General features: G+C 36.4%; 1 protein-coding gene across 1 annotated transcript in view; it reads right to left on the reverse strand.

The window, feature by feature from the left end:
• Positions 1-3,319: 3,319 nt before the first annotated feature.
• LOC107581799 (voltage-dependent L-type calcium channel subunit alpha-1D-like) overlaps positions 3,320-26,836 on the reverse strand; it is a 161,150-nt gene continuing 137,633 nt past the window's right edge. The window contains exons 32-44 of the mRNA XM_016267452.1: positions 23,338-23,393; positions 22,880-22,976; positions 22,674-22,776; positions 21,650-21,751; positions 19,040-19,173; positions 17,653-17,769; positions 16,248-16,642; positions 12,399-12,425; positions 9,255-9,383; positions 9,026-9,165; positions 8,826-8,932; positions 7,736-8,050; positions 3,320-5,271 (exon numbers count right to left, since the gene is read on the reverse strand). Coding sequence (XP_016122938.1) covers positions 4,966-5,271; positions 7,736-8,050; positions 8,826-8,932; positions 9,026-9,165; positions 9,255-9,383; positions 12,399-12,425; positions 16,248-16,642; positions 17,653-17,769; positions 19,040-19,173; positions 21,650-21,751; positions 22,674-22,776; positions 22,880-22,976; positions 23,338-23,393 — 2,028 coding nt within the window. The 3' untranslated portion in view covers positions 3,320-4,965. The remainder of the gene's footprint in view (positions 5,272-7,735; positions 8,051-8,825; positions 8,933-9,025; positions 9,166-9,254; positions 9,384-12,398; positions 12,426-16,247; positions 16,643-17,652; positions 17,770-19,039; positions 19,174-21,649; positions 21,752-22,673; positions 22,777-22,879; positions 22,977-23,337; positions 23,394-26,836) is intronic.

Consider the following 26,836-nt stretch of genomic DNA (forward strand, 5'->3'; position numbering starts at 1 on the left):
TACAGGGTTTTGCAGGTAATCCATTGTGTGCTGCTGTTTGTACGAATTATTTTGAGAAATGCACATACTTTTTTGCAAATATTAAGGATGATTCAAGAAATGCTCCAAAGCGACTGAGAAGAATTGTTGTTTGTTGAGCACCAAATTAGAATGATTTCTGAAGGCTCATACTAGAGAAATGCCTGCTAAAGTATAAATCATTTACAATATATTTAAACCTAAAACAGTTATTTTAAATTGTAATAATATTTCACAATATTAGTTTTTACTGTATTTTTCATGAAATGAATGCAGTTTTGGTGAGCATGGAGACTTCTAAAAAACATTCAAAAATCTCTATTTTAAAACTCTTAAATGCTACATCATCTGCTCCCAGAGCCCCAGAAGAATCTTGCAATATAATCAGATTCATTTTCCACATTTCTTTCCAATTAAAGACACCTTGACCCATAGATTTACTGAGGAACTCATTTTTTTAGCACTGAAGTCTTTCCGTAGCTGTACTCAAGTGTTATTGTAATGTAATAAATTGCAGTTCCAAGTTCTTGTACAAATAAGTGACACAGTCATTAGTTTATTCATTAAGTTTATTCTGTATTAATCATTAGAAAATAAAATTTCAATATTGATTCAAATCAAGTCCAGGCCAAAATAAATAGGAAAATTACAAAAAATGTATCAATACAAAACCTAGAGGGATATTAGAAGTCATCTGCTACGAAGAGAAAACCTTTTTTTCTTTTTCTTTATGGAATAAAAACCATAACAGAGCAAAGATAAAGACTTTCAAATGGAGAACATCACCAAGCATCTTTCCGTTACTTCTGTACATATGTTACACTATAATCTTATGTTTCCTTACAGCATTAATAAGAAAAAGTATATAATAGTAGTAGCAACAACTCTAGATAAAACTGTGACAATCAACAGATGTGGCTCTGAAAATTGTATAATACTTTTTTCCATTTTCTTTTGTTTGTTAACAAATCAATGTTAACAATACAGAGGAGTGCACCTTTTTCCCCTCTCTTCTGTTTGACCCACTCCAGCACTGAAAGGTGAAATGTAAATGACAAATATAGATTTCACTAAACCTTACGCACAGTCACAGAAAATAGTACAAAATTCGCCCACCTTGATACACAAAATATGAATAGAAAACAAATAGCACGTTACAGTAATTTGTGCAAAGACGAACAGCAATGTGCTAATATTAAAATCCCATTGGTATATTAAGAAACCACATTTTTTTCTTTCTTTTCAGGAGTCCCTGACACGAGGTAAAAGATAAATCTTTAGTTTAACAAGTTTTTTCTTTGTTTATTAAAAATAATGCATATTTTATTGTCCTCACCAGTAATTGCTACGAATAGTACAATGTGCCAAGAATGTGCATTGGTCCGTTTACAAGATACAGTATAATTGACAAAGACCAGAACACAATGTCATGTTTTTGTTTAGTTTTTTTTCCGCACGGATCATTTCAGAGAGCCCTTTCAGATGTGCACACGCAGTGTTTCATGACAGTATTCGGTTGACTGAAAAGCACAGTACTCTTCCAAAACACAAGAGATCAATAACACTCAAGAACAAGAATTTCAACAAACCCCACATTTCCCTTTATCAAACTGTACTGAACAGTGCTTTACACTTCAAAGCAGTGGCCTTTGCAGTCAAACTTTTTTTTGCCCGTAATGCATTAATTCAGCATTAATTTGCCTGTTAGAAATGACAAAAGGTCAATTGCATTGATGTATCCTAAGTTGAGGCCTAAGGACAGATTTACAACACCTTAAAGGCAAAAACGCTCACAAAAAGGACGCTTCATAATTGCTACGAATAGTACAATGTGCCAAGAATGTGCATTGGTCCGTTTACAAGATACAGTATAATTGACAAAGACCAGAACACAATGTCATGTTTTTGTTTAGTTTTTTTTCCGCACGGATCATTTCAGAGAGCACTTTCAGATGTGCACACGCAGTGTTTCATGACAGTATTCGGTTGACTGAAAAGCACAGTACTCTTCCAAAACACAAGAGATCAATAACACTCAAGAACAAGAATTTCAACAAACCCCACATTTCCCTTTATCAAACTGTACTGAACAGTGCTTTACACTTCAAAGCAGTGGCCTTTGCAGTCAAACTTTTTTTTGCCCGTAATGCATTAATTCAGCATTAATTTGCCTGTTAGAAATGACAAAAGGTCAATTGCATTGATGTATCCTAAGTTGAGGCCTAAGGAGTAATATACTACACCTTAAAGGCAAAAACGCTCACAAAAAGGACGCTTCAAATGCTGATATGTTTCCCCTGCATTAAAAGAGGTATTTCCAGAAGCCAGAGCTTAAGTGAGAGGTGGAAAGAAAGAAACAAAGTAAGAAAGAGTAAAATAAAACAAATAAGGGGGAAAGTATTGCTTAACCAGTTTCTTGTCCTACTTAAAGGAACAGTGCACCCAAAAAAGAAAATTCTGTCATTCATCCCCCTTAACTTTACAAATTCAAATTCCTAACTTTCCAATTCAAACTCTTCAATGCCACATAAAAGCCAGAGTAAAGTAAGCCTGCTCTGACCCACCTCAGCCCCTAGTATCATAGTACAGTTGTATTTGTATCTGTGTAAATGCATTTATTTCACCTCTAAGCCGCATTAAACACCTAAATGCCACTTCAGAAGCACTTCTGTGCCACCTTTGCAGTGTAAATTTGGCATATGATTACATTTCCATTACATCAATGCATCTGGAAGATGCTTTAATTCAAAGCGACTTACATTGCATTTTTAAGGTGTGCATTTTACATTTTATTTCCTCTACTGCTTTAAATAGAGGAACGCTATACAATAACTTTTTGAGCAGGAACATTTTTCCAAAATTCTCTATGTATAGAGTGCATTAGTGGCCACCCACTTTTTCAGTGGCATTGTTTGTGGAAGTATTTTTTTTCCATACATTTTTTTCTGTAGAAATTCCTTTGAGGGCTTTATTTAAGCATTATAAGCCATGAATCAAACCAACCAGCTACAAGGTGAATCACATTACAACCTTTTATTTAAAGAAAAAGTATTTGAAAATCAGACAAAAAGATTTGAATACTTAAATGAGGGAAAGAACTACAATCCCATAAAGCACTGCAAATGACAGTCAAACATCAAAAAATTAAAAACGATGGAGAAATATAAAACTAAGTTGTGGATCATATGTGTAGAAACTGGATTTTTAAGTTTCGGTTTGTTGCAAAATAATGCATATTGATATCCATATTAATATATGAATATTTCTTGGGAGATGTGACTCTGTAATTGGTTGAATTTTCTGTATAGGATCAAGGGTAACGTAGTTTTTCAATACAAAATTTTAAATAATATGAATGGATGGCTTCAACAAAACATTAACAAACAGTTATCATTAAAAATAAATTTCCCTTCTGGAGAAAACTCGATTTGACAGTCAGTGAATAAAGACAGAATTTCCGTTTTTGCCTGAACTGTTCCGTTAAGGATTCATGATGCGAACATGCACTTCAAGCAACCCAAAACTCCCCCGTCATCACATTTTTCATCGTAATCAACATCATTAACTAACTAAAGGAAGATTTCAGTATTCAAAGCACACCTAAATACATTAATAGAATGTAGAAATAATTCGTTAATCCGAAACCCTTGCTGTAGTGCGCTATTCCTAGATCAGCCAGTGGCAGCAGGCTTTTCCAAGTGGCAGCATGTTCCTGGTGTGGGTCGTACAGTTTAATTGCAGACTAATTAAGCAGCATTGTTAATGCACAAAGCATTTACCATTGCACCTTCCTGTGCACCTCCCCGGCACAAAATATGCAACGAAACACGAACCGTTAAAACGGGAAGTCCTATTCGACAGACTCGTCCAATCTACACAAACAAAAGCACGATTAAGACACGATTCTGTAAGCCCTACTAAAGTCCTCATGAAGGGGGTCGGCGCTCGTGCCCCATACTGCATGCCGTAGATTTTAAAGGAACACTATGTCGGTTACGCTTATGAAACGGACACTGAGAAAACAACTTGCATATCTTGTGCGGGTGTGTCACAGACATAACCTCATAGAAAATTGGCTTTTTTGTTCTATACTTTTCACAAACGAATAAGAATGCATATGAGAAAAGAATAAAGGCAAAGAATTTAATAATAAAGTACAGTACCTATTAAAATAACACCAAATTTAGTCTTTTTTGTAATGCAATAACATCAATTAGGATTAATATTGCTGATTTTCTTTTTTGTACAGTACATAATTACAAAATATAATGTCTCTTTACAAAGTTTTCTTATGCTTTATATATTACAAGTCATTTACAGCATATTATGAAATATCAAACAGGCTATCCTAAATTTAAAAAATAACCTGTCTGCTAGTGCATTCAACACAAATGCTGAAATCCTCTCCAAATCCACAAACCTGCATGATATCCTTATTGTAAACCAGTGCTGTAGAATTAGCGTTTGTTCTCTAAAATATGCACTTGATCTTAAACGGTACTAAAATAGTCGTACGGAGCGAGTCAAAACTAAAGCCTTTGTTGAGGGATATGCCGTACTTAGCTTGCATTGAGCTTGCAACGTGCTTGATATGCAAAACCCTTAATAAAGTGACTGAGGTAATGACACTCGTTTTGATTGTCATCACCGTGGAAACAGCCTGCCCCCCCACCCCCGCCCCCCGCTGCTCATTGGTCCATTTCCTGCAGTGACGGTACAAGCAGCCAATTAAAGTTCACCTTCAGAGTTTGAATTAGCTCCTCCCCGGTGCCGTGACTACCAAGTTCCTGCGTGAACCGGAAGTGAGCGAGCGGCACCGATGCGTCCGTTCTTGTGGTGCCTTTCTGCTTTGCTGTGAAGGCACTTCTTTAGGTAGTAAGCCAGTAAATCTACTTTAGATTTGTTTGTTTCACTGATCAGTTTCTGAGGAACAGCAGTAACCAGGTGCTATAAAGTGGTAATGCATATCATTTCGTCTGCCAGGTCCTCCTCGTACCGCGGTTTGGGTTCGAGTTCTGGTTCCTCGTCGCTGTAGCTAGCCGAGACATCCTGCATCTCGTAGTCTCTGGGGCCCATTATGGGAAAGACATTGACGCCATTGACTCCTGGCGTAATGCCGCCGTTCAGGAGATGGCTGGCGGCGCTCTCCATTTCGTCAATGGTCATCTCGCAGGCATCCGCGATCTCGTGCTTCGTGGCAGCCACGAACTTCGGATCCTTGGCATAGCGACCCAGTCCTTCTGATATCAAGACCTGCTCAAAGAGGAGGAGGAGAAAATTATGCTTTGTTTTGTGAGCATAGATTCTGCCTTCACTGACATACTGACATACTGTCACTGTCTGAAGATAACATTTGGTCCCTAAACTAGAAACTATTCAAAAGAGGGAATGGAAACACAGTGTCTTACATACTTCTGCCCTGGTTAGCATGAAACCACAAGGTGTTTGAATAGAAATGTTCAAATTAAAAATGTAAAGCATAAATTGATATGATACAAAGTTATGCAAAGTTGTGACTACTGCAGTCATTTTAATGCACTTTTTAATTTGGCCTTTATATAATAGTGTCTCTGACTTAAAACTATTATAGTGAAACATGCCTGTTGTAATATTTAACACACTACAATGATTTTGCAAATAAATAAATAAGCTTATTATTTTTATACATTTAATGCTGGTAAATATACATATAAATATACATAATTATTTGTGTTTATGTTCTCATTGCATTTTTTCCATTACATTTTAAATCTACTTGGCTACAATGGCTGTTTGGTTAAAATAAATAGCTTTTTATTACTATATATTTTTATATTGATAAATATACATCAAAATATGCATCTTTGTATTCATTTTATTTTTTTTAATTTTCTAATTTGAATCTACATGGATACAATGGCTGTAAAAGTAAATATACATATACATTTTTATACATATTTTTTATTTTTGTTTGTTGTATTTATTTATTTACAATTTAAATGGTTACAATGACAGTTTCTCTGAATTAAATTAAGTAAGTAAATAAATAAATAGATCTTATTACTATATATTTTTTATTGGTAAATATAAAAATATACATACATTTTTCTCTGTGTGTTTATTTTATATTATTTGTTGCATTCAATTTGAAACTATGCGGCCACAGTAGATGTTGGTTGAAATTGTTTTTTTCTGATTTAAAATAAATAATAAATAAGTAAATCTATTAGTAATTTAAATAGGTAACTTACTTACTTTAATAAATATATTAGTGCTGTCAATCGATTAAAAAAATTTAACAAATGAATCGCACGTTTTTCCTGAAATTAATCGCAATTAATCCCACCTAACATTGACATTTTTAAAGATACTTTATATTGCAATAATGTTACATTCAATCTTCAAATTAATGTACAAACAATATAAAGACAGTATATTTTTAATATTTGTTTAATGGCATGGTTTTTTTATGACTGAAGGCCAGTATCACTGATACCAATACTACTGATGTTTTTTTCCCCCTAAAATTTAACTGTAGACTACAGCCATTCAACATTAAAGTGTAATTGACAGATATCAATTTAAACATTTATTAGGCTTTAAAAAAATAACTTCTAATTTAAGTGAACTTAAAACAATCTTCACATAAACCCATTATAATAAATGTCATATTTACCTGTGCCATTCAGCAGAAATATGCAGAAATTGAAGTTATCAAATACTAAATTCTAAATTAAATATAGATGAATCCTTAAAGCTATAAAAGTTATTGATTTCCTCTTTTTTCTTTTTTTTCTTTGATTAACAGACATCACAGCAGCTGGGTTATTAGGTTATTTTGGCTGCTTTAAGAGCTGCCGCTGCTGAACATGACGCGGATTTGACACGCATCTCTTTACCTTTTCTGACCCACTTCAGGTCTTAAAGTCGCTATTAATGAGCTGACAAGTTAAATCGGGTGTGTTAGATGCTGGGCTGCTCCAGGACAGTTTTGAAAACCATTTCAGAGACATGTTCTTAAATGTGAATCACATATAACATATTACATGCACGCACAGTTTTAAGGCAGCTTTAATCGCGGTTTTGGTAACTTCATGACTTAACTGACCACGAAATTGCACCCATGTCGTTTTATTCGCACTTTGATATGAAAAGATACAGGCTACAGCGCGCGCCGGGGCGTTTGTGCGTGCGATTGAAGAGCACGCGCTGCGAGCACAGTACCGTTTCTGTGCTCGTTTGACTCCTGCCTGGCGCTGAAGTGAAGTTGGAGCGAGCGTCTGAAACGTCTCCCATTCTCAGTCGTTCTGCGACTGAATAAATGCACTTCTTGTCAAGAGAAAAAGTGACAGAAGCAGCAGTTGTGAGTGGGGTTGTCAACCCTAGATCTGCCCCGCGTTAATTGCATTAAATACTTTTAACGTGTTAAACTGAAAGAATTAATCACCTGCGTTAACGCGATAATTTTGACAGCATTAAAATATACATAAACAAATGTTTTCCTTGTGTTTATTTGTTTATGTATTTATTTACCATTTCAATTTGTATCTACTTAGCTCTGTTTAAATTGCTTTTAAATAAATAAACTTTGAAAGCGTTTCATAGCAAATACATAAATACCGAGACATTTCCTGAAAGTCATCAAGACTTGATGAAAAAAAAAATGCTAAAAAAAGATACTGATTTTCATGTTTGTCAGCCTACATCTCATAAATGGCAAAAGAGGTCTGAAACTCACCGCCTCGACCAGGCTGGTAGCGCTGCCTCTCTTCTGGTGGTACTGGTTTCTGTACTCGGGTGGCACCTGCAGGTGAACGGGCGAGTAGTTCCTCTGGTACTCAGGGTCGTCTGTATACCACGAGCTCTTCCTGATGGATGAGTGGCTGCTGTGGGCGCTGTCCCTCAGAGGACGGTCCACGCGGATAAGCGGCGTGTAGTACGGCGTTCGGTCTTGACTTGCAGGAGTGGGAGGAGGTGACGCCCATGATCTGGTAGATCGAGTAGGTGAAAGCCTGTGAGCCCTGCTGGAGTCTAGGCCTGCTACCGCCATCACCTGGACCAACAAGTACAGTGGCCAATAGAAATGTATTGTTTTAAAATACAGTGCAATATAAATACACAAAAAATGCTGTACATAATACTATGCTGGCATGTAGGGTTGTAATAAAATTTAATAGTTGATACCAAAATCAATTTCTTGCATGCTAATTTATACTCTATTTATAAAGTAACAAGTATTATCTGTAAATATTAAAACTAAAAAAATACAATTAAAACACTGTCATGAAAAGTTTTTCTAAATGAAGTAAACATGGATTAAAGAAACTATTCAAGACAAACAGTCATATCAATAAAGTAATAAAGAACCAGCTTTAAACATAAAAGACATAAATACACCAATGTATTGTAAAAGAATGTGTTTGTATGTGTGTGTGTATGTATATATATATATATATACATATAATATTTTAAATGTACATGTTTTTTTATATACAGACATTTATTGTTGTCAATTATGCTTTAAATGGCTTCTGTATCTATATATTATATATAATAATAATTCTATATTTATTAGTTGCTATCATTTTAATGATTATTAAATATAAAAAATAAAAAATATTTATATATATATATATAAATATTTTATTATTATATAATATTTTAATAATTATTAAATAAAAAGAATTACATATATATATATATGTTCATTTTAATACTATTTTAATAAATATGGTTTATTATTCTTTAAAATATTACCATATTCAGCCTTAACATAATAATGTCATATACTCCACGTCACAGAACAATAGTGTCGTATTTAATGTTACCTGGTGTTGCATGAGATGTAATGGAAGAGCGGTGTGCTGGTGAGGAAGATCATCTTGACTACTCTGTCTGCGCAGACACTCAAAATTAAACGATGGTCTCCGATTACCTATAAACGAGAGTGATTAATATTTTCCGACACTGATGCTGAACAAAGCTGAACCATTAAGCAGAGGGCCAAGTAAGGAACCCCAAGACTTGCCTTGCGGTGTTGGAGGAAGCAGTCTTCTCTTTGGTGACCTACATGAATCATGATAAAGGGGCTGCTCGTCATCCTCATAGTAACTGTCAGGATGATGGTAACCCCGTGGCGTCTCGTATTCCTGGTCACTGTTGGGGCACCTGCACAAGGACGTGTAAACACCCTCGGATGAACTTCTGTAAATGTGATTTATTTGAAATGGGCCGTGCAGCAGTTGCAACAGTTTTACCTGTCACCCGACAGCATGCTGTCATCTTCGTAAAACTCCTCTCCGCTGTAGTACTCTCCAGAGTAACGATCTTCTTCATACTCCTCTTCGCGGCGTATAGTGGGTCGTCTTCTGTCGCTGCCCTGCGACCTGCGTGAAGGTCAAGAGGTCAGTGAGAGGCCGGTTAGATTGTGGTCACTGAGTCAGCGAATAACCATGCACTACCATGCAGACGTACGGCTCCAGAGTGCAGTGACGGGGTTAGACCTCATTTCAAAACAAGCAAAATCTTATCAAGACAGCTGTCAGCAGTGTCGTGGCCCTTCTAGCTTCTGCATATATTCTTTAGTAAATAGCTGTACAGTCTTAAGAAATCTAGTCTCAGCTCAGAGATATTCAGCTTGAAGTTTTCAGTGCACCGCGTCTAGATGTCTTCAGTGACTGTGAAGCATAGACCTTAGAGTGAATACTCTACATTTTACTGACATAAAAATTAAGCTGTGAAAAAAGTACAGTCTGGTCAATATATTATACCGTGTTAAACATTTGCTAACTAAAAGTGCTACTAACTTCACTATTTTGACAGTAGCTGTTTTTAAAACAGTGTAGCTTTTATATATATATATATGTATCAGTGGTGTTCTGAAATGAGGAGGTCCTTCATTTTTTTTTTTTTTTTATCAAATGTAAATTAATGTCCCAGTCACATTTAGGTAAAACTAACGACATTATTAACTGTCTTGATATTTAATTTGAAAGCTGAAGCTGGCGATTATAGGGGCGTTACATTTCCGACGCGTGCTTGTGGTGTTCGGCCAATCACAATGCACTGGGTCAGCTGGCCAATCAGAGCAGACTGCACTTGTCGGAAGGAGGGACTTTGTAGAAAACGAAGCGTTTGAGAGAGGCGGGGCATAGAGGACCTACAATAATGTACAGTATTTGAAAAAGAATGTGTTTTTTGAACATTAAAGCATGTCAACATATTCTGTTACACCAAAAACACAAAATAATGATCTTTAAAATAGCATCATATGACCCCTTTAAATAAACATTACACAATCAGAAAAAAAACAATTCTATTTTATATTTTTACATTAACAATGTAATCAATATTCTATTTATTAAAGCCAAGTATTAATCTCATCAAGTTAGTGTTTTAAGCATTTTTTTTTACATTTATTCCAAAATAATAACTCAAAGTAGTAACAGTTTACACAATATATTTTTTTCCGTGAACTTATGTTCAGCTATTCTTTTTAAGGGGAGACAATGCAGGCAAAAACACAGTTTTTTTATGCAAATTTGAGATTTTGGGATTTTTGGTTTTTCATAAAGTGTTTTTTCAGTCTAGTGGAAAGAAAACATCCAAAAGACACTGTTAAGTGTTTCTTTTATAGCACTTTATCTATCTGTGTCAATAGATTTCAATTATAATACATATTTTTAAAGGCCGTTTTCTCAAAATGAGTTTTTTCTCCTACATTGAGCCATAAATCTCCACTTCAATAGCACTTACACACACCAAACTTTACATTTTTATTCCTGTCTATATCCTGAAGGTTTTTACAGAGGGATTTGTTCATATGTAATTTTCTTGATTATATAAAACATTTAAATTTTGAAATATAGTGTTTTCTGTCCATTCTAAGCATTTTCTTAATTATGGAGTGACAAAAATGAGATACCCAAAATTCCCTCTGTAAAAACTTTTGACTCTAATATGTCAAAAAAATTAAACAAGAATTTTGAAACTGACATCATCCAGTTTTTTCCACATTCCAAATTTTGAGGAGTAAGAAAATTAGAAATGTAACTGAAATTGAAACACTAAAATTACAAACTAGAAATAAATAATTAAATCTGAACTAAAATAAGATGAATTAAACCTAAATATTATTATAAGACAAAAGTACTACAAAATATACAAAATAAACTGAAAATATAAAATAAACAACAATTTACATTATTTATAAAACTATATTAGTATATAAATATTACTAAAATAACTCTTTTTACAACACGTAGCTGTCTAACTTGACAAAACTCCACATCGTGTTTTTTTCTGTGAAAATGCATTTGCTTATAACAGTATTACATATTTTATACAAACTAATAAAATACTAAAATACTAAATTCTATATAAATACTGTTCTGATTGGAAAAATACAGTTTAAATAAATAAATTATTTTTACATTGTGTATTTTAATATATTCAGTATAATTAAAAAAAGCGTGCACCTTAGAGCAGTGTATATGTTGTTAGCTACTTCTTTGTTACTAACGTAGTGTAGTTTTTTTTTATAAGAATAACTACCTAAAATAAAAGTAATAGTAGCATTATTGTAATATAAGTATTTAAAAATATGAATAATGTTGCTTGGGAAATTGCTGCTTCAGAATAGTTTTTCCACCATTGCATGTACCATTCAGCAGGTGATCAAAAAAGGGAAAAAATAGAATATATTCTTCCATTCATTTGAATTTGTCTAAATAAATAAATAAATAAGATGTTGAGCAAACTATACTTCTATGACTCACAGCCACGCTTTTGTCCAAGAAAGATATGGCATCTACTCTAAGGTCTAGACAGACTTACAGCCCCACTGGCCCATTAAATAAGACATCTCAACATCCTTGCAGAGGTGAACTTAAAGGACAACTCTTGTTTTAGAAAAATAAACCACATAATAATTTAACTATAAATAAACATTGTGATTAAGTGTTATTTGCATTTCTATGAAGTATTAATCTGATGAGTCATCCTTTAAGGCAAGCATTTCATTTTGTTAGCACCGGTTATCCAGCAGACACATGCAACAAGCCCCACCTCTTTCCCTTCATCACCCAATCACAACACATAGAGACTCAAAGACGCATCCTGATTTGTTAATGCTTTACTAGATGTTCCTATCAACTTGTTCCAGTTTTGTAGAAAGTCTCTCTGTGTGTGTATAAGGCCCTGTCCCAAATAGCACTCTCAGTCCTTCAAGAGCACCAGTCTCGCAGACATGTAAAGTCAACTTAAAGCACCATATGGGACAGGGACGAGGTGGAAATCCCAACGCCGTTATTCACTGGACATAGTTCTGCTTATCATTCACCATGTTTCTCTACAAGCATTAGTACCTGCTATGTGAACATATAATACCTAATGTAACATACCTAATATACGTCTCATAGTAGCGCCTTCTGTTCCAGAAAGCAGAGAGATGGTTAAGAGAAAGCATTTCCGTTAGGAAGGAAAGAGAGAAAGGTGGAGAGAAGCAGAGGAATAGGATAAAGGAATGGATGGACACATATATTATACAGTATATACACGATATATACAGCATTTTCATATACAGTATGTGAGGCTGTTTTCACACTTGGTTCGATTGCTTTGTCCAAAGTTGTCCCGTCCTCCGTCCCTCACGTATGATTTAACTTTGCATTATGTGGTTTGGCTAGCTAAATAAGCACCAAAAAGATACAAATTTTGGCTTCACTTTTTGAAGTTGGTAGAAACTGATTATGGAAGGTCTGAACATTTGATTCATTTTCAATTTCATCCAAATTTTCGGACTATCTTTTTCTTGTAAATGAACCAATTGGTTTTAAAACATAATTCTGTTTCCTCTCCGATTCCTTGGGTCAATCTTACAAGGATTTTAACAAAATGTCTTTGTGAATTATACACATATTGTCTAATGTTGGCTAAATTTTGCACAGATGACCATGTCAAGCCTCATTATCTCATTAACCTTCACCAAGAAATGGCCTAATTACAGCGATGAGACAGCAAAGTAAAACTGTATCTTGGCGTCCAATATCAAGGTTGGCAAACATCTCAAATGGACTTGGGTTTGCATCAAATGTGCTAGAGTAAAGTAACACACTCATTGAAATTTGTAACTATTTTACGTTTTGGCAAATTAGTGGTAAATTCATCTTAAAGGGGTCATATGATGCGATTTCAATTTTTCCTTTCTCTTTGGAGTGTTACAAGCTCTTGGTGCATAAAGAAGATTTGTAAAGTTGCAAAGACTAAAGTCTCAAATCCAAAGAGATATTCTTTATAAAAGTTAAGAGTCAGCCACACCTACCTAAAACGGCTCGTTCTAACACGCCCCCACATATCTATCTCACTATGTGGAAAGATTTGCATAACACCGCCCAAATGTTCACGCAAACAGGGTTTGAAATTAACTTTTTCACTCACCAGCCAATTTGGCTACTAAATTTTTAAGTTACCGGCCATTCTTAATTTCTACTAGCCAAAAAAATTTAACAAATAAATTATGAAAAAAAGGTAAGCCAACAGCTTGAGGCTGTCCACACTGGATGTGAGACCATTGCAAATCATTTGTACTTTGTCAAACAGTAGGCCTAAGTCATAAATAGAACGAGGCATCAGTTTACTGTCGGGGATTTGTCGTGCTGTGCTGTGCCACATCCAGTGCAGGCCGCATCACCGATTATAATGGGTTGTATTTAATTTTTGGGTGAACTATCCCTTTAAGAACTTTATAATATTTATAAATGGAAAACACCTCATTTATAAGTGTCTCTAAATTACAGAGACACTGATTTTTATCTTTAATCAGGCTCTTACTGAATTAACATTTTACTTAAATTAAAATTAATTAGAATGAAACATTTAAAGATAAGCTATTAAAGTTTGTTTACATTGCAGTTTGTTTACATGCATTTTACCTTGTCATGGCTGTTTTCAGGCAGAACCTTTAATGTTGTCATATCACACAACTGTATAACACAATTCTGTGTTATTTCTGAATGGATAGAGCTATTTGCGCTGTTTATCTCTTATAAATCGTGGCGGAAGCGCAGCGCTGTGCGGGAGACTGCTTTAGCGCGTGGCTGGCGGATGCACCGGGTAGCGCCGCTTCACACTTTTGGAGTACTTGCTTTTTGCAGTTTCACGTGGGCTAAAAATAGCGCCTAAAATGAGGTCTCCCTCGCTTCGGCGATCGACCCACCGGGAATGTCCCGGTGCTCCCGATGGCCAGTAGCTACATCGCTGGGTATGTTCAAGTAAGCTAGATGCCCAGATGCTGCGCAATTAGGCTTATTTAATATCATGATGAGTCTCGAGTTCAGTATTTACACTAAATCTGTGCAGATTTGGCTTACATGAACTTCCTCAAGAAATTAATTAGTAAACATAATTTACAAAAAAGTAACCCGCCAAATTGGCTAGTGATTTTACAGCGTTACCCGCTATAGCTGATTTTTACCCACATTTGGCAGGTGTTAATTTCAAACCCTGCATGCAAAGAAAGAAGGTGTAACTTTTATTCTCACTGTATTATTGTTGCAGCCGCCCCCGTCATGTCATGAAGGCGTTGTGTGATTCGTTGTGAAAGCGAAACTACTTTGTTTGGCCTTCCAAAAGAGGACGATATCCGCTTCGTCATGCCTGGAGATGATCCGTGCTGGTCGCTGAGGGAATACATCAGCTTCGCGCTGTAGATCCAGCCCGGGGTCGTCACATGTGATTGCCGCAAGCCCTCCGGACGCTCCTTCGTCGAATCCGCCGGCCGCGCCGTTCTCAAGCCCACCGCCTCTGCTCACTCTAGCCCTCCGGCCATTCCTCACGCTAGGTGTAGAGTAGCGCTTGTTGTTTGTCATTTCTCCGATCACAAATGCAGACATGGTTTTATGTTTACGCGGCGTGATGCAATGCGTAAAAAGACAGTATAAGTCATTATAATCCATAATTATGTCCCCACTGGATGCAACGAATGCCTCATTTATAATGGGCTCCGGCCTGACAGGGCATCACATTATGGTAGGGGCGTAACATTTCCATCACACGCTTGAGGTATTCAGCCAATCATAACGCACTGGATAGCTGGCCAATCACAGCACACCTCGCTTTTCAGACCGATGAGCTTTGTAAAAATCTACGTGTTTCAGAAAGGCGGGGCATAGAGGAGAAACAATAATGTACAGTATGTGGAAAATAATGTGTTTTTTGAACCTTAAACCGCATAAACACATTTCATTACACCAAATACACAAAATAATGTTCTTTTTAGCAACATCATATGACCCCTTTAATATGTATGATTTCATTTGTACGTTTGTACAATCTGCTTAAGCCTCATTGACGGTTAGCTTTAGGAGTGGTGTGAACCTTCATACTAAATTTTTCTCTAAAAATCATACATTTCCATACAAAACATTGAGTATGAATTCAAACGAAGTCAGCACCTCGTAAAATAGTTACGTTTACTCGTGAGATCATATTTGTGAAAACACCTTGAAGAAAACATGGTATCACCATGGTCAGATAATGGACCAGTGTAGGTGAGAGGAGGGCAGTGGGAGGACAAGGGCCAGGTGGTTTGATTCAAAGGTGGATAAATGTTAAAAAAGAAAATAATTTAAATCTAATGATCTAAAGGTACGGTCACATTAGGAAAATTTCAGCCAAATTTTGAGGGCAAAAAGATCAGTTGTCTATTGTTAATAATATAGCGATGAACGAAGCCCAGCTCACACAGAAGTCACTTTAAAACAAAGCAGATTTCTGTTGCGAATTTGTGGGACCAACTTGAAGCTGTTGCAAAAACTGCATGGGGAAATTTCACTCACACCCATTCCAATTGAAATGACTGGATTTCGCCTGTGAAAATTCGGCAAACAATGGTACATTTGAACAGATCTTAAAGCTGATTATAATGCAGATGAATAATCATCTAAAAGCATAAATGTAAATGAATGCAGAGTTTAAAAAGTCACTATCTTCATCAATCTACTAAAGAAATCAATTACTTAAGACCTTGAAAAACTCCCGTCCTAAAGCAATTCCAGTCAATCCGAATAGATTGAAGGAATTGGTTTAAGAAGTCAGTGACACATGAGATTACAATATAATAGCTAGCTATTATAATTCTATATCTATAAATCTAAAAATGCTAGCACTGACAAATCATTGATTGAATACATACAAATAAATATCCCAAAATAGTCAAATCAAGATGTTGGATGAACAAAACAAGCATTCACCTTTGTCCGTGAGGGCTCCTGGGCTTGTCGTATTCTCCGTAGTACGATCCCGGGTAACCGTTAGCGGGCATGTGCTCATAGTAACGATTGTGTCCTCCGTTGGGTAAGCTGGACACATTGGCGTTGTTGAGGTTGATGTTGGTAGACTTGGGCGACTTGTTGTAGGAGTTGTGATGATGATGATGGTGATGATGGTGGTGGTGGTGGCGATGATGGTTTTGCTGCGCCATGGCATTGGCGCGGCCCAGGCGCCCCATGGGCTGTTCCATGTGGGCATAATGTGGAGGTGGCTGCACCTGCAGGGGGCGCTGTGTGGCATTTGTCTGGTGGCCGGAGCTCCTCCGGGGGTCTCCATTTATGTGGTTGATGTGGTTGCCAAAGAGTCCTCCATTTCGCTGTGAAGATATACTTGTGTTTGTAAGTTTAAAGAAATACGCAATGGACTTTTGTCAGGGTTGACGCCATATTTACGATTTCACAAATGAAACAAAAATGTAAGAACAATAACTAAAAAGATAACTATAATTATAAAAAACTATATCCACACCAAAGGACGATAAGGTTCTGTTTATTTTACGTGTTCGCTGCAATTTTGTCGCCTGCCGCCTAAACGCAGATTCGGAGCGGATTCTGATTGGCTGTCAATGTTTTAGTTGTTCATCAGCTGGAAAAAAAAATAGTTCTAAAAGTGATCCCAACAATATCATCCCTCAGTGTTGTTATCGTTATTGCCATGATGTGGACTTCACTATTCTCATTGAATTTGAACAATTGTTATCGTTATAGTTATCATCCTTGGTGTGAATGGCCCTTAACGAATAGATGTACAGGCTGCAAGTGAAATATTGTCCTTTTGCTGATGCAATAAACAAAAAAATGTCCTTTTGCTGTCAAAAAATTTATCCCACACAACCTTTGCAAAAAATGAAATATGGCGTCTCTGACCGTTTATCCAATGTCAAGTCATTTGATTGCCATTTTTAATGATCTCATGGGAAAAAGAAGTTGGAAAGGAGGTAAAATGGCGTATGGTGTGAGTGAATTTCATGAACTGATTAAATCTGAACTGAATTTGAAATCAAGAGGAATGCAGATACACTGAATTAGATATGCTACACTAAGGCTAATGTTATTACTACAAACCTGCCATACAAATGTACCTATTATTTAATCTTCAATAAAGTCAACCTTTTATATTGTCAACTTGGCTACTTTATCCCTATTCAAGGTTTTAATCTAAGTGTGTATGACATCCAGGGATGGCGAACAATTCATCGCAACTCCCTTAAGGAAACGTTACTATTAAAAACAACTGTTTTCATTTGTACCAGGCAGTTAAAGTGAGACAATAAGGTACAGATCGATTTTATAAGGAGAAAGTGGTCATAAAAGGTGAGTAATTTACCCTATAAATTTCTTCGTCCTCCTCTGGTATAAAGTCTACTAGCTCATCATCCTGCAGGTCACATGATATCGCACGGCGGATTTCTGGCCCAATGTCATGCAGCGTACGAAGGCCAGCCTGAAACCGTGACGACAAGATAGCTAAGGACCCGCTCTTGAATGGAAAGCCCTTGAACAGCAGCTACATGTTGAAAACGGAGACCCTCACACACACATGCCACCAGGGGGCAGTTTACCAGACACATTGACACACAAGCTTGACGAAGACAGTTCCAGACAGGACAAATTCATGTGAGATGACAACAAATCACAGTAGACAAAGAGGAAAAACACGAAAACGCTTCTGTAATTACACTACAACTAATACACTTTATCTAAGATGCTAGCCTTTACTGTGACTTTCTAAAAAATACTATATTAGCCACATATGCTATTTAGAAACATTAACGTTTTGTGTTTAAAATATTTCTAACATTTCAAAAGTGTAAACCATTTCTATGGTTAACTAAAAACCTCTAAAAAAGGATTATGTTCGCAGAGAAATCAAACACATTAGTAGTGTTTGATTTATGAGGATGGAGACCAACAAAACATCTTAAACCAATAATACATGAATTATAACTCTGAAGTGATGGCAAACAAATACAAACACTTCAAACTACATGTATAACAGACAAAAATACATTTACAGATCACCATTATCACATTGAGGGATCCACATTCAAGCTAAAACAGCATTAGCGCATCCAGAAACAGAGAGATACAGTTAAGGTAAAGAAGGTCTCATGCAAAGGAAATACAGTTTGTAATTTTTTTTTTTTGATTATTCAGGGTGTTTACACTGATATGGATTTGCTTTTGATTAACATAACATTGGAACTTATTCTGGCATAAGAAACACACTTTTTTGATCAAAATGTAAAGTGAACAATTTCAGCTATTTAGGAGCATGTATAATGTATAATATTTTAAAACCAAATAAAATAAAACACTAAAAACACTTTACTTATATGTCATGACTTTGGACAGCTGCAAACATTTCAGTGTGTTAATAATTTAAATATTAATTTCAGGGGGTTCATTAACTAAATATTTTAGAGATTCGGCTGACAAGAAATCTCTTGGGGTACATTTAGGAACATTTAATTCTATTCAATTCAAAAATAAATAAATAAAGAACAAAAAGTTGTGCTAACAATACAATAATTCAGCAATGAAAAATATAAATGGCTTTCCCCCAGAGTTTGAGAATGACCTTCAGTGATGCAATTTCTGTAAGCGTCAATGCACCAAGTTCAAAACCAACAACATTATGACCATAAAAGAACATACAACTTATTAACTCTAAAGAATCAACAAAATTCTATCTCCAAGCACGTTCTGCTTACCTGCAGGGCGATAGCGGTGTTGTTCTGTGCTGGGTGAACGCCCACCAGGCCTTCCTCTTTGCGTTTCTTGAATTTCCTAAAGTAGTCCTGTATCAGGAAAGTGGCATAGAACTTCCCCACCGTTACCTCATCATCTGAGTGAACAGACCACACACACGGCTTCGCTGTCAGCAAGTAGTTTCAACGCACGCATACACACCTCTGCTGTGACGTACGGTGAGAGACAGAAACTGATGCAATGAGATGCTTTATGTTATTTTAACTATGTACTATTAAAAGAGCTTTGTGAATCAAAGGTTAATAACCCATTTAGAATTATCTGGATTTCTACACAAATGGCTCGTAAAATAGGATCTATATCTACATAATAAACACAGATGGTCTTAATTAATAAACACCACATAAATGAGCAAATTATGCTGTACATCACAAGACACCGATACATTTTGCTGTTTTAGTCACCTTGAATGCATATACAGTACTCTACACTAGGCTGTATTTATTTTATAAAACTGTAGTAAAAACAGTAATACTGTGAAATATTATTACAGTTTAAAATAACTGATTTCTATTTTAAATATATTTTAAAATGCAATCAATTCACATGATGCCAAGCTGAATTTTCAGCATCATTACTCCAGTCTTTAGTGTCACATGATCCTTTAGAAATCATTATAATATGCTGATTTGCTGCTCAAGTAACATTACTATTATCAATGTTGAATCATTTGAATGCATCTATGCTAAAAAAGTAGTAATAAAAGTATTAAAAAATGATTTGTATATAAATAATGAAAAATTATATACATATATAAAATGCAAAACTTGTGCTGTTTTTTTACCTAGCCATTCATGCTAGAAATATAGATAATTACAATTAATAGTTGTTAGGTTTACAAACTGTATTCACAATGGTATTGTAAAAGTAATAAAATTAAAACTAGATCTAAGACAAATTATAATAATATGTGGAAAATTCAACTTAAGCTGCTAGTTGTGTTTGGGAACACAGTAGCTGGATTCTAGCTGGTTATTAGCTGGTAGACCACCTTGGACCAGCAACAAATCAGCTACCAGCAAGTCAAACAGCTAATGACCAACTAGAAACTAGCTATCCTGTTCCAAAATATAGCTACCAGCTTAATGTAAATGTTAGTTGTAGAATATTTCATATTCACGGTTTGGCACCCATCTAATTTGAGTCACCAGATGAGTAAACATATTAGTATTAGCATGTTAACATTAGCATAGCAAATGTGAGAGAGATAACTGAAAGTTTGAGGTGAGGGCGGGGGTTTAAAAAAACGCATCAGTTAAGCCATCTAATTTCACTAAAATCTAGACCTAAATGTGTTTAAGTTCTACTGGGAACATGCAAGCAAGCAGCACTGAGCAATATTAGCACATTAGCGTTGCATTTCTGTGGGTGTATTTGTGCATGTCTAATATCCTGTTTTTGGATATGCATTTCAATCATCTATGTGTATAGTATAAAGTGTTCATCTGCATGTTCTGTTCATGTACTGTATGTGTAAGTGTGTGCGTGAGAATCATTCTGAAGCAGGGGTCTGTGTCACTTTTTTTTTAAACAAGCACGTTGGGGACAGATCAGGAAAGAAGAGGCAACATTAGTTCCATGCCACCACCCTAAAACAGAATTGCTTCAGAATATTCTGAAGATTTGAACTTTTACATGAACAGAAAGACAATTAATGAGGAACAGAAGCTGCGGAAAAGCTCAAGCAGATACAGGAGAGAGCGACAGCATAGAAAAGAGAGAGAAATAGAAAGAAAGAGACACATTTTTAGAAGGACACAGCATGCCTGAGTTGCCATGCAAGCCCAAAGCTCAACACACACCAAATCCTCCAACCATATACTCACTCACACACACACACACCTTCACCAAATCCTCCAACCATATATACACACACACACACAGGTTTGTTTTTGTGAAAAGTGTGGACATCCGATAGGCATAATGGTTTTTATACTGTACAGACCGTATATTCTATTGCCCTACACCAACCTTACCCCTAAACCTACCCCTCACAGGAGACTTTGTGCTATTTCAGATTTTCAATTCACTCCATTCTGTGTGATTTATAAGCGTTTTGAAAAGTGGGGACATGGGGTAATGTCCTGAAAAGTCACCTTCTCCTTGTGATACCTATGTCATACCTTTGTCATTATACAAATTTATGTCCTCATTTGTCACAAAAACGCACACACACACACACACACACACACAAACACACATCATTGAGGTTCCAGTGTGGACGCAGTGTGGTACCGAGCAGGAGAGGAGAGCATTTGCGACACATACGGAACAGAACAAACATCGCAGAGACCCGACTTGGAGAAACTAAGAGTACAACAGCAGGAAAAAGCTAGTGCGACAGCTGGTGTGTGTGTGTGTGTGTGTGTGTGCATGACACAAATGTATAGTATGTGTGTGTTTATGCTACATTTGGGAAACTGAAGTGTGTTCAAAAATGATATTTTTATCTAAATGGATGATTTAGGTGTGAGTTGACAGGGATATTATACATCTATGTTGTGAATGCGTATTCTCCTTAGCGGCGACAATCTCTGAGCTTTATAACTGACCACCAGCAGGGGGCACCACTTGATCCAGAAGTTTCATGCTTGTTCTCTTCCAGATCTTCTTAATCACGGCTCGGAGCTCTTCATTCGCCTGCTCTAGGTTACCTGGGTCAAAACACACACCATGTTATCAACACAATGTAGTTTCTCTTCACTACTGCCAACTAGGACTGAAAAAAGGCAAATTTTCTATATTTTGATAGTATATTTTGATATTCTATAGTCATGCATTTACTCTGAACAGCCTAAAAAGGGTGATTTATGGATGATTTCAGAGGAACCACACTTTTAATATAATGTTTAATTCACAAAGTATAGTAAAATATTTTCCACTGTCCATTTTTCACTAAATGAATGCAAAAAGCAGTAACATTTAATGATATTATACTTAAATATACTCATACTCATATACACTGCTGTTCAAAAGGGGTCAGTTAATACCTTTATTTAGCAAAGATGCATTTAATTGATCAAAAGTGACAGTAAATACATTTATACGTAATACTAGAATATTTAGTTATTAATAAAATCCTGAAAAATTTATCATGGCTTACACAAATATATTAAGCAGCACACCTATTTTCAACACTGTTAATTATAAGATACGCCAACTCAGCATATTAGAATGATTTCTGAAGGATCATGTGACACTGAAGACTGGAGTAATGATGCTGAAAATTCAGCTTTGCATCACAGAAAAACACATTTTAATTTTAAAATATACTAAACTAGAAAACAGTTATTTGATATTGTAATAATGTGTCAAAATATTAATATATTTTAGATAAATAAATGCAGCCTTGGTGAGCAAAAGATATATATTTTTTTCAAATCATATTTACTCAAAACCCCATACATAGTGTTACTACATAGATTAAATGTTTACCTATATTAATATTTCACTAAAACATTTTAAGACATATTTTGTGACTGATGCAAAGGAGTTGATTTGAATTAATTCATTGAAATAAAATGTATAAAGTAATTTGCAAACCAATACTAGTAGTTCTGCGAAGAATGCACATACCTTCCGTTTTGATCTTCAGTGCAGTTCTCACAAGAGCAAAAAGTGTAGCATTAAACATGACAGTGCCATCACTGTTCAGAGGCATGTTCATAGCCACCAGCCTCTGGAATAGAGACACAACAACAGATAGAAAGAAAGAGAGTGAGAAGGTGGGTCGGGTGTGTTTACTAATGTTCAAACGCATTACTTATAAATGTGTGTCTTACCTTGCAGGCGACTCTATGAGGACAGAGCTTCCCAAAGCCAAGAGGAGGCTGAATACGGCGCAACAACGTCACTACATCAAGATGTTTTATTCTGCCTCTGTAATAAAATGAGTGAGAGAAACACTGACTGAAAAATTCTCCATTTACTCTTCATCTCATTGCTACTCTGGACAAGTAACTGCCATATTGAGAATTGAGGCAAATTTAATTCGTTTCATAATTGACCAATTTTGCAATATTGACAGCTGTTGAACTGAACTGAACCAAAGCTGAACTAACTTGAGCTGAATAATGCCACAAATGTTGTTTTTTAGAGCTGCTTTACAGCAGAATTTGAATTTGTTTTCCTGTTTATTACTGCTTTTTTTACTGTTTACAAGCTGCTTTGAAACAATCTGTATTATATAAAGCGCAATAGAAATAAAGGTGACTTGACAAACACATTTTCACATCCTTACTTGGCCTCTGGATCATACTCTGACCAAATCCTCTTAAATTCATCAAGATGATGACTCTACACAGAGAAGGTCGACTACTGCTGTTCCTCGAGCAACCCAAACAGTAGGACTTGGATAACACTGGGAAAGCGTGCCCTTCCACTTGGAAGAGGGAAGCTGCGGAGTGGGGTTAAGTGACATTTATTCATGTCACTTAACCCCAGTAGGGCCCTATTGCACATGGAAGTCTCTGAGATGGCCCAGGGCTGCATCCTTTAGAGACGGCAGAACGCAGTCTGCCAGGGGAAACACGGCCCTAGCAACTGTACCATGGAATACACATATGGGATCCCAACAGGGTCACTTATATGGGCACTAGCCTCACACCAGATTTCAGGAATTCATTGGATGAAAGGCCTGGTGCCGGAGGCTCTGCCACGTCTGGCTGCCGGAGTGCTGGAGGACTTGACAGGGTTAACCCGTTTAGGGAACTCTCTGGAGAACTAGGCATTAAGGACACTGCAAGCCGACTCTGAACCAGGCCTCTCAGTGCCACTACCCATTTAAGGTGAGAACACAGGAGGACACCGGTTCGACACGTAGGCTATAGAACCTACCGAACGTGTTAGGAGTCGCCCAGCCCGCAGCCCTACAAATATCTGCTAGCAAGGCAGCACGAGCCAGCGCCCAGGACGATACGACACCCCTAGTGGAGTGAGCACGCAGCCTGAGCAGGCAGGGTAAAATGTGTGTTTGTGTGTGTTTCACTCACTTTCTTGACGAGCGTTACTGACGCGCTGCAAGCAGAGAACTGTATATCTCATTTACCAATCAAGAGAAAGATATAACACAGGGCATCAGGCTGTATTAAGGCAGTTTGACCAGCAGAGGGAACCACATTGTAGTTTCAAAGCATGGGGTGAGATGATTTATTTACAGCCAAATTTAAAAAAAAATTAAATTATAAATGTAAAAAAAAAAAATGCTAATTTTGAATTTGGAACTTCAGTATTTAGAAGAGTATTTCTATTTAAAAGAGTATTTAGTCTGGTTTGACTGATCCATAAACACTACCAGAGACCCTGCGTTTCATGCTTATCCTAGAGAGAAAAGGAAGGGGGTAGAGGGGTGCATGCTGGGTGAAAAAAACAAACAAACAAAAAAACCTTGCCATACTTGACTGCACGCATCAGCACAAGCATGGCACTCTTGACCCAGAGATACTTCATGCCAACTTACAGTGGGCCCCCAAACCTCACAGGTTAAAGGTCAGTTTGAGGTCACAACCTTACCTGACCCGATCCGACCTAATCTGACCTGACTTCAGGGGCCACTTAACCATGCAGCAGTGTCAGCGCTACAAACGTGAGGGGCCGACGACCCCACCCACACACACACTCACACAGTTCGTCACGTTTGGGTGACACTCCCGTAATTGACAAAATAGTCAAAGGATGTAAAAACCAAAGCAAAATCTTGATAAACAAAGCAAACGAAGAGAAACCAAACGTAAAAATAAAGCCAACACTCAACAAATTGAAGTCAGGGTGGGTTAAGATGAAAGGTAACAATGTTTAATCAAGATTTCAGAACTCAAACGGAAACCTGAAAAAGAATGCAGACTGTAAAACTGGGCAAAAAGCCCAAGAGGGGCAGAATTTCTTACCCCCGACTCATCCACCTGAGGTGCCTCTGTGGGCTTTAAAAATCAAAGACCTGAATTAATCAATCACGCATAACGTTTGCACAGCCACTTACGCTTTAAAACGCATTCACAACATACACAGGCACTCGTAATATCACAAACTCTATAATAGCATTTCTAACCAACAGATATCAGGACAGCAAACCTGCTCAAACAACCTCAAGATTAGACAATCTTCCATTCAAAACTGCTTATAAGGGCTGAAAAATGACCAGTGACCAGAGACAAACAGGACTAGACTCACATAAGGGGATTATATAACATGAAGATCCATCATTTGACCTTATTTCTATCTCGTGGATTACATAAGCAGCTGCAGACAGCATCCGATGTACAGTACAGCACGCACGCACACACGCACACACATTAACAGGACAGTTTGGGACTAGTGCACACTTATGCAACGATTACAACTTTGTAAACAAGAGCGTATCCAAAAAAACGCTAAGCAACAGCAAAAGACACAAGTATAACAAACCTACAATGCCATATTATGAAATTTACATTCTTCTACATTCATGTGCATTGACAAACAGTGTCAACCCTGTGATGCAATTGACATGTGTATTATAAATAAATGAATGCTTATAATGTTTTTGTATATATATATATATATATATATATATATATATATATATATATATATATATATATATATACTATATATATATACAGTATATTATAAGATTCAGTGAATTAATCGTATAGTGTGACACTAAAAGTTAACTAGCAACCAATACCAAAAATGACTGGTTTTATAATAATTAACATAATTTATGCACAGAACATGCTTATGAAATGTCCTGTCATAATAATTTCACTAGATAATTGTGTCCACCAATGTCCGCTACTGATGTAATTTATTGCTTGCTAAGTCAAACAGCTTTAAATTTAGCATTATTATGTTTTCACATGCACACAAAATAAACCCCGTCCACACATTTAGTTTGAATAACAGATCAGTTCTTGACTCTGAAAGAACAAAAAACAAAAACCACATTCATCAACATTAAAGCACTCACACAGTGGGAAGAAAATTCAGCATGTAATCAGAAAAAAAGATCTTCATCTGTGCAGAAAGACTCCAGACAGATATGGCTTCAGTCACACAGCCTGACATCCCTCGTCAATAGCTATTTACATTTGCATGAGAAGCAGAAATTATAAGATGCAGTTTCTGGCTGTGGCATTTATGGTGCATGCGTTAAGCATTCAGGCATATGTGCACACGCTTACAAACATACAATGTTTTTCTCGAATGCACTCTCGCCATAACAGCAACACAAGACTTGAAGGAGCTCAGTGTTCCAGTAGCACCGCAGCATCTCCATGCATGTGCCCTGCAAAAGAGACACCACCCGAGGGCGCTCTAACAGCCCAATGCAAGAAAGGACAGAAAGAAAGAAAGAAAGAAAGAAAGAAAGAAAGAAAGAAAGAAAGAAAGAAAGAAAGAAAGAAAGGTAAAACAGTAGGAAACAATGAAATGGCAAAATGAGAAAAAATAAATGATGAAGGAATGATGGAAGGAAATAAGAAAGGCAGAAAGGAAGGAAAAATTAATAATGGAAGGAAGGAGAGATGGAGAAATTAAGAAAAATAAAAGGAAGGAAAGAATTCAGAAAAGAGTGAAGGGAGAAAGGAAAGTGAGAAAGAAAGGAAGGAAGAAGGAAAGTATGAAGGCAGAAATTAAAAAGTAAAATAAAAGGAAGGAAGGAAATAAGGAAGGAAGGAAGGAAGAAAAAGAAAGAAGGTAGGGAGGAAGTAGAGAGAAAGCAGAAATTAAATAAGGAAAATGGAAGGAAGGAGAGATGGAGA

This window comes from Sinocyclocheilus grahami, unplaced genomic scaffold (assembly GCF_001515645.1).
Source record: "Sinocyclocheilus grahami isolate Dianchi unplaced genomic scaffold, SAMN03320097.WGS_v1.1 scaffold3.1, whole genome shotgun sequence".
NCBI lineage: Eukaryota > Metazoa > Chordata > Actinopteri > Cypriniformes > Cyprinidae > Sinocyclocheilus > Sinocyclocheilus grahami.